This window comes from Balaenoptera physalus (assembly GCF_965194825.1).
Source record: "Balaenoptera physalus genome assembly, chromosome: 1".
NCBI classification, from domain to species: domain Eukaryota; kingdom Metazoa; phylum Chordata; class Mammalia; order Artiodactyla; family Balaenopteridae; genus Balaenoptera; species Balaenoptera physalus.
In genome coordinates this window covers 114,535,348-114,544,670 of record NC_138882.1, presented here as the reverse complement: position 1 = coordinate 114,544,670, position 9,323 = coordinate 114,535,348, and the positions used below count along the sequence as shown (strand labels likewise).

The 9,323-nt window shown below is 38.5% G+C and overlaps 1 protein-coding gene across 4 annotated transcripts in view; it reads left to right on the top strand.

Moving 5' to 3' along the window:
* The first annotated feature begins 798 nt into the window (after positions 1-798).
* The window catches only part of MTF2 (metal response element binding transcription factor 2), an 83,132-nt gene continuing 74,607 nt past the window's right edge, over positions 799-9,323 (top strand). For 2 of the 4 annotated variants that reach the window (XM_082477492.1, XM_082477491.1), the window contains exon 1: positions 801-1,053. In XM_082477492.1, coding sequence (XP_082333618.1) covers positions 1,049-1,053 — 5 coding nt within the window. In that variant the 5' untranslated portion in view covers positions 801-1,048. Of the gene's footprint in view, positions 1,054-9,323 lie in introns of all 4 variants that reach the window. The other 2 variants (XR_014268091.1, XM_082477493.1) reach the window with 2 other exon arrangements.

Genomic DNA, 9,323 nt, shown 5'->3' with positions numbered 1-9,323 from the left:
TGACACAAAATATAAAATGATTTTTAAAATATTTTGACAAAGTTATAAACAAAGGTTCCTCATGTGGCTACTAAGAGGAGCTGGGTTTTATCTAAGTAGAAGTCACAGAGACAAGCATGCACTCTCTGTCACTTGGAACCTCTGTCGGCAGCAGAATACTGGCAGGCTAAGGGTCTGCCCTAGTACGAAAAAGTTCTGTATTCGTAAAATAAACCACTTTGCACGAAATTATTCTCAGATTTCATCACAATTAGTAAGGATGTGCAAAGCAAATAAACAGAGAAACCTTTCATCGTCAGGGAAAAAAAGTCCGAAAATCTTCTATATAAGCAGCTTCTGATAGGAAGGAATTTGGGGCTGGACAATAATCGCCGAACAAAATATAATTCTGACAGCCAGGGTCTCTTCCCCGCTGAATGAAATTCGAACAGCAGGTCTCAGGGTGAAGATAAGAGATTTTCTCCACAGAAAGGATACTGGCAAGGCAAGACGTAGCGAGCACCGTCCCATTTCTCAGGAACAGAACATCCAGTGTGAAAGTTGGACACAAGCGTTCTTCTGCAACACAAACAGCAGCAGGACACCCTACACTCCCAAGCTCAGCGTTCACTATTGTGTTAGCGCCGGCGGCGGAAGGACTTAGCCCCACCGCAAAGTTAAAGAGTCCTTCTTTGTTCATCCCCGACCGCGGACGCAGGGCGCGGTGTTCTTCCGCGCTCACCACGCAGTCTCCGCCCCCTCGCGGCTCTGGAGAGCTGCCATTCGGCCCCGGAGTCTTTCTGCGCTCCCACAATGCACCGGCAGTCCGCGGGAAACCAAAATGGCGAAGGGTTGTAGCGAAGTGGGCTGTGTTTGAGGCCGCTGTAAGAACGCTCACTCTACCCCCCCAACCTTCGTCCCCAGGACCTCGGTTTGTGCGTGTGTATGTTCGGGGTGCCCGGTGGGGCGGGTGCCCGGTAAGTGCTCGGACTCGCAGGGGAAGCGCCCACGGGGTCGTGATTGGTTGTTTTTTCCTGTATGAAGCGGTTGGCACCACTGAAGTGACCGAATGAGGTGAGAGACCTTGGCCTGGGAACCAGGCTCTTCCGGAGGAGGTGGAGGGGGTGGGGAGGAGGAAGAAAGGAAGCAAGTATAAAAGGGAAAGATGGAGTCTCGAGGTGGGGGTGGGGGCTCCAGTGTACGTATGGGGGTGCCTTGCATATATGTATATGTTGAAAAGAATGGATGGAAAGGAGTAGTCAGTTGGGTGTTGGAGAAAATAGGGACTAAAGGAGCGAGCAGGGCGTTGGGGAAGTCGGTTGGAGGAACAAGATGAAACGTTGAGACGGGGAAGCTGTGTTTGGAGGGGCAGGAAGGAACCTGGGGGCGGGAGACGGTTGGAGGGGCAGGATGAACCTGGTGATGAGGGGGTGGGGAACCGAGGGGAGGAGCCGTTAGGAAACGGGGACTGAGGGAGATGGGGGGGACCAGAGTCCAGGGGTTGCCTGGGACCTTAGGGGCCGCAAAGGGAAGTAGCAGCTTGAAACGGGAGGGTGGTGGAATTGTATGGAATTGGAGTATGGGGGTAGAGTAGAAGGGCAGGATGGAGTAGGAGGATAAGGGGAACACTAAGTAGAACATGAGAGCAAACCCTGAAAGCTTAAGGGGAAGAAGTGGAAGGGAAAGTGTGAGATGGGGGAGAGGTACCTTATATTCGGAGCCTACCAAAAATTTGAGACAGTTTTCTTTTTAATTAAATCTAACTCGTATGCCTGCTTGGATGTAGACTTGTATTATTGTATTCATTTTTACAATTGAGGTACTTACGGTTGAAGGGATTTTAACTAATTTGCCAAGATTTCTTAACATGTTTTAGTAGTGCCAGAACTCTCAACTATGTGTTTTACAGTCTGGCGTCTTGGTTGCTAGAATTTTTCTTTGGAAGCAGCTAGAGGGAACAGATGGATTTATCGGGGTGATTTGACGAACTGTGAGGGTTCCTGAACAATAGGTGAAGGGATATGGAATGCTATTCTATTCTTTAAAACATTTAACTTTGGTTAAAGATAGAACCCATTTACTAATACAAATATATAAACCTAGGTAGGCCCGTGTATAACGTAAGAAAGCACCATGTGAGGTCAGTATAGAACTAGAAATATGTAAATAGTGCCTGATTTAATTTGACTCCAGATGCTCCGGTAGTAGTAACTTTCTCCTTCAGATTGATTCCAGGTGACCCTTCTGTACACTTTGCCTATAGGCTGGTTTCAATTTCCATGTTTTCATTCTCCCTTGAGAATTTCTTTTTTGAGCAGTGGATTGCAAAGACAGTGAATTTAAAAGTATTTAATGTGAGTAAAATAAAATGTACTTAAATTATTGAGTGACCTTTTCAGAGGTTTGAAATGCTTTAAATGGAGCCATTTTGACGAACAGCTTTAAATGCCCAGTAGTTTTGGCAAGGAAAGAGCTGACTTTAAATGTCTTTTCTATTCTTGATATATGGAATGTTATTCACACTCCAAGCATTTGTAGTGATAGCTTGCAAAGGGAATACAAGGTGAAACTTCTTGTTTTTTTAGGTTCCTAATATAAAAATCTATTTGAATTCATATTTTAAATTTGCTCGCCTTCATTTTTTTTTAAGTGCTAAAAATATTCTAAAGTATTTGAATTAAGAGTGCACCTGTTTCCTGATAACTGCATATTCATGTCAATGGGCATTAACGGAAATCTATACCTATCATGATGAAATGCACACACAATTTTAGAACTAGAAGTATAGAAATCATCTGGTTAAACTTTTTTTCTAGATGAAACAAAATATATTTAATTATGCTTTTAATTATGCCTGTTACCTCAAAGCTCAGTTAGGAAAGGGATTTTATCCTGTGTATTTTGCTGTGGGTCATAAGTTCTTTGATGTCATGGATTATAAATATACCTTTTCGTTAGATTTTTGACTGAAAGGATAATTTGCTTTATTTATATTTCAGCATAATCTTTACATCTGACTTTAGGAAACGGCAGTATAGTGATAATCTATTTTAACAGATGGGGAAATTTGCCTCTGAGCAGTTGCCATGGCCAACATCTGTAGCTTGGTGGTTCTGAAAGTAAAATTTAACTTCAGCTTTAGTTATTCTAAACTTCCATGAATGATACTCCTTGGTTGATATTTTTATGCTTTGTTTCCCCTGTTTTTCAAGATTTGTTTCTTGCAGCAAAATACAGTATAACAATCCTAAATTGGAATATGGTAGTTTCTCTTTGGATGTTTTTTATGTATTCGAGTAGTGTTGTCCAATAGAACTTTCTGCAATGATGGCAGTTATCTATATCTGCTGTATCCAGTACGATAGCCATAGGCCAATGTGGCGTTGAACACTACAAATGTAACTGGTGAGGCTGATAATTGAATTTATAATTTAATTTATTTCATTAAAATTAAAATTTAAATGGCCATATGTGGCTGCTGTATTGGACAGCATAGTATTATTGCATTCATTTATTAGGCATTGTCACACCCATCAACCATGGAAACCACAGGAACTAAGGAACTGTCTTTGAACTAAGGAGATTCAGAACTATCTTTGAACTAGGGAGAGTCAAATTCTCTTTGTACGTTTTTAAGATGAAGTAATCTTCATTTTTGCCACACATCATGTCTTCTGTCATTTCTCTGTTTTCATATAACATTGCAAAAGAATAATAAAGGTATCAACGTCTCTGGTCTTTTTAAGATGTAAGATTCTTTTTCCTTTGTCAAAAACAACAAAAATGGATTTTAGGAAAATTAGTTTACCTTGCTATTTAAAAAAATTTATTTTGTTATTTTTACACATAAAATTTCAAGCACATACAAAGTGAACAGAAGTATAATGAACTGTTTTGTATCCATGCTTGTTTCATCTGTACTTCTACCCCCTCCCCACTCCTTTGTTTTTATTATTTTTTAAAGTTTTTTGAGGGAAAATTTATACATCTTGAAGATCTAACTCTACACTTTTAATGATAGCTTAATTGAGATATAATGCATGTATTATATTTATATATACATAACTCACATGTATATACCCTTTTAAGTTATAATTCAGTGCTTCTTAGTATATTCAGAGTTGTGCAACCGTCACCATTATCTAATTTCAGAGCATTTTATTACTCCAGAATGAAAGTCTGTATCCATTAGTAGTCACTCTCCATTCCTCCCTACCCCGGACAACCACTAATCTACTTTCTGTGTTTATATTTTGCCTGTCTTGGACATTTCATATGAATGGACTCATACATTTTTGTGGCCTTTTGTGTTTGGCTTCTTTCACCTAGCATAATGTTTTCAGAGTACATCCATGTTGTAGCACGTATCAGTATTTCCTTTTTATGGCTAAAATATATTTCATTGTATGTACATACTATATTTTGTTTATTCATTCATCAGTTGATTGACATTGTTTTTTTCCCACTTTTTGGCTATTATGAATAATGCTACTATAAACATAACATGTACAGGGTTTGTATGGACACATGCTGCCATTTCTCTTGGATACATAGCTAGGAGTGGAATTGCTGGGTCAGGTGATACCTCTGTGTTTAACGTTTTGAAGAAATGCCAAGCCATTTTCCAAAGACCCTGCACCCTTTTACAGCCTCACCAGCAACTATGAGGGTTCCAGTTTCTCCACATCCTTGCTTGTACGTGTCTGTCTTTTTGATTATAATCATCCTAGTGGGTGTGCAGTGGTATCTCATCGTGGTTTTGCTTTGCATTACCCCTATGGGTAATGTTGTTGAGCATGTTTTAAACCCTGTAGTTATTGGCCTGTTGTATACCTTCTTTGAAGAACTGTCTATTCAGGTCCTTTGCCTATTTAAAAACAAATTGGATTATTTCTCTTTTTACTGAGAGTTGTAAGCATTCTTTGTATATTTTGGATACAAGTCCCTTATCAGATGTATGATGTGCAATTATTTTCTCCTGTGGATTGTCTTTTCACTTGATGGTGTCCTTTGAAGCACAGAAGTTTTTAATTTTGATGAAGTTTAATTTATCCCTTTTTCTTTTTTTGCTTGTGCTTTTGATGTCACATCTAAGAAACCATTGCCTAATTCCAGTACGGTTTTGACAAATGGATATAACTGTGTTTCTCATAAGCCTGTCATGGTGTAGAATACTTCTCTCTAGGAAGCTCACATGTAGCCTTTTTCAGTCTTCTCTCTCCCTAATTACTGTTCACTTTAATTTTGAATAGAACTTTATATAATGGAATCATTCAGTATGCATATCTGTTAAAATTTTTGTTTCATGAAACTAGAACTGCAGTCTTAGCTTGAAAAATCCCATTATGCAAAGGATATTTAAGTAGTGGCTTAAGAATCTTACATTATGTGGTGACAATCCTAACCAGTACTTTGTGTAACATGAAGGTTTTTTTTAATGGCTTATGAAGACAGTTCTCTTATTTTGAGTGGATAAAACTGAGCAGGGACTTAATGAGTATTTACTTCCAAATGTTGCCTAAGATGAGGATTTAAAAATTAAGGGCACAGGGCAATGTGAAGGATCCTTGTGATGATGGAAATATTGGTATCTTGGTATCAAATATTTTTGGTTGTGATATTATTCTGAAGTATAAAATGCTACATCAAAGATGCTTCCACTTGGTAAGAGTTACATGGAATTTATTATTTCTTACACTGCATATAAATCTACAATTATCTCAAACTAAAATGTTTGATTAAAAAATAAAAATTAGGGGGACAAAAGTGGACCAAAGCAGGCATAGCAAGAACAGGTCAAATTGGTTTGGTTTCGGTCAGTCAGGTTCTAAAAACAAACTAAAGATGCGCATTTGTTTTTCTCTACACTTACTAGTGAAGTTTACATTGCAGAAAAAGCTCCCACAATTTTTTTAAGTTGTAGTGGGGGGTGGAGTGGAAAGACACAGGTGTCTACTGGAAAGTACTGAATGTATACTCAGAAGATTGGGGTCTTTGTTTAATCTGCTAGATCCGCAGCAGTTTTAGTTTCTTTACCTGTAAAATGGGGATGTTACCCACATGTGTTATTCACAGGATTGTTGGGAGGGTCAAGAAGGAAAATAAAGGAGAAAGCACTTTATAAACTCTAGGTGCAGTGTAATTGGTTAGTATTATTTTCCAGAATCTTTTCCCAGAAGAGTTGTTGTATAGAACAAGAGAATCAGGTATACCTGTAATGAAACCTATGCACTAAAAACATCCTCTACAACTTTTCTCTCCAGATGATGAGTATGTCTAACACTGAATGAATAAATTATTTTGCCCTGTTCATAATTATGACTTCAGACATGTTAACTAAACTGCCATGTACACTGTTGAGTGTAATATATTTAGAAGTGTTACTGAACCAGATGTTGAATTTTTTAAAACCATATTTAGTTAAAATTTGAAAATACTGGCCCTTGGTGTTTTGGGATGACCAGTGCTGATAGATCTAATTGAGGTAAGATAAGCACCCATAGAGCTATCAATAAAAAACCGAAAAACCAAAACAAACAAGACCAGTTTCTTAGAACTCATACCCTAGAGATTCTGATTTGAGAAATTTGGTGCAGGCTTTTATATACGTTTGTGTTTAAAATTTTTTCCCACTTGATTTTGTTTTGCAGCCAGGGTTAAGAAGTACTAAATTTTGTTCTAGGGTCAAGTTTAGAAACTTACCACTTCTTATTAAAACATTACTAAGAGCTATACAAAGGAAAGACTAATAATAGGCATGTTTTTCACACTTGAAATGAAAAAGAAAAATATTTTAGTAGTGTTTCCATCACACTCATTTAAAATCTTTTAAATAAGTGGTTAATAAAGTAGTTAATGGAACTTTGTAGTCTGGGAACCTTGTGAACCTGTTAAATGTTTTATAAAATTGCATTTAGGTATTGTGAGGTAGAGAATTCTCCTTTCGGGGAAGCATTTAAACAGAGGCTAGATGATCATCTTATTTAGGGATATTATAAGGAGGAATTTTTTTTTTTTTCATTAGCTAGGAAGTAGATGACCTTCTAGGAACTTTCTAAAACTAAAATAAGTTTCTAGATTATAATGAAAACAATGGGCACTGTTTTTCCTTTAGGTTGATGAGAATTGTCGAGGGGGATAGAATTCTTCCCCAAGTCAAGTTTCTCCTGAATGTCCTCTTTTCTATTTTTTCAGTCTTTTCCACTTTATGTCTAAATTCATCTCTTAGATTTTTCTTTTTCAAAAACAGGCTGCAGAATATGATGTTTTTCAATTTTTTTGTTTCAAGACTTTTATTGCTGTTCATTAGAGAGGAACAAACAAAAAGTGGTTATTTGCAAAGATTAAAAATTTAGAATATCCTTACAGAATTCACTAGTGCAGTGATTCTCAAATTTTTTGGTCTTAGGACCCCTTTACAGTCTTAATTCTTGAGGACCCCAAGAACTTTTACATGGGTTATCTATTAATATTTACTGATTATAAATTAAAACTAAGAAAATTTAAAAATGAGAATACAGGGCTTCCCTGGTGGCGCAGTGGTTGAGAATCTGCCTGCCAATGCAGGGGACACGGGTTCGAGCCCTGGTCTGGGAAGATCCCACATGCCGCGGAGCAACTAGGCCCGTGAGCCACAACTACTGAGCCTGCGCGTCTGGAGCCTGTGCTCCGCAACAAGAGAGGCCGCGATAGTGAGAGGCCCGCGCACCGCGATGAAGAGTGGCCCCCGCTTGCTGCAACTGGAGAAAGCCCTCGCACAGAAACGAAGACCCAACACAGCCAAAAATTAAAAAAATAAATAATAATAAAAAAAAAAGGTCTTTACTATTGAAAAAAAAAATGAGAATACATATGTGTACACCCCATTAATCTTAAGAGTGAAATCATCACATATCATTTAGTCCCTGGAAAATTCCACTCTACAGTTCTGGGAGAATGAGTGAAAAAGGCACATAATGTCTTAATATTATTTTGAAACTAGCTAGGACTTTGTAGAGCTCATAGATCCCCAGGTACCATACCTTGAGACCTGCTTCTTCAGTCTGCTCTTTCTTTAGGGAGTTAGGGTGGTTTTATGCATTGCAGGGTGTTTAGCATTCCTGGCTTCTCTCCTTAAGCAGATTTTTGTCTCTTCTTGGAAAAAATTCGAGGCTCTCAAACATGAACTGCTTCAGGACAGGAATAAAGACGCAGACGTAGAGAATGGACTTGAGGACACGGGGAGGGGGAAGGGTAAGCTGGGACAAAGAGAGAGAGTAGCATTGACATATATACACTACCAAATGTAAAATAGATAGCTAGTGGAAGCAGCTGCATAGCACAGGGAGATCAGCACAGGGAGATCAGCTCCATGCTTTGTGACCACCTAGAGGGGTGGGATAGTGAGGGTGGGAGGGAGATGCAAGAGGGAGGGGATATGGCGATGTATGTATACACAGCTGATTCACTTTGTTATGCAGCAGAAACTAACACAATATTGTAAAGCAATTATACTCCAATAAAGATGTTAAAAAAAACCCAAAAACCCCACCATGAACTGCTTCAACTTCCTATCTTCACATGTACCAACTTAACTATAAATGTACCCAACCTCACATCAGAAGAAATGTACCTTCTTTGATTCAAGACTGGTCTTTCCCTTAAAGATTCAATTTCTCTGACTTGTGTTTTCAGTTATCTTTTGATATTCTCCTTTCATATTAGAAACATGGTCAAGACTTTTCATACTTAAAAACAGAAAAAGCCATTCACCTTAACCTTGTATCCTTATCCAGATGTTTGTAGCCCTCTCTCCTTTATGTAGCCAAGCTCTTTGAAAAAATAGTTTCAACTTCAGCTCTCATTTAAACTTTTATTTTTTATTTTTTATTTTTTTTAAATGTTGCCCAGTTGAGGCAACATTAGCTCATTTTTTTTTTTTTTAAGTTTTAATTAATTAATTAATTTATGGCTGTGTTGGGTCTTCGTTTCTGTGTGAGGGCTTTCTCTAGTTGTGGCAAGTGGGGGCCACTCTTCATCGCGGTGCGCAGGCCTCTCATTATCGCGGCCTCTCTTGTTGCGGAGCACAGGCTCCAGACGCGCAGGCTCAGTAATTGTGGCTCACGGGCCTAGTTGCCCCGTGGCATGTGGGATCTTCCCAGACCAGGGCTCGAACCCGTGTCCCCTGCATTGGCAGGCAGATTCTCAACCACTGCGCCACCAGGGAAGCCCTAAACTTTTATTAATAAAGATATATATATCATACACTCACTGTAGAAAATTTAAATATTAAAAAACTTTAAAAAGTATATCACTCAGCTACCAAAAGTGCCTTTTTTAGTCTCATTGCCGCCTTTTTTTTTTTT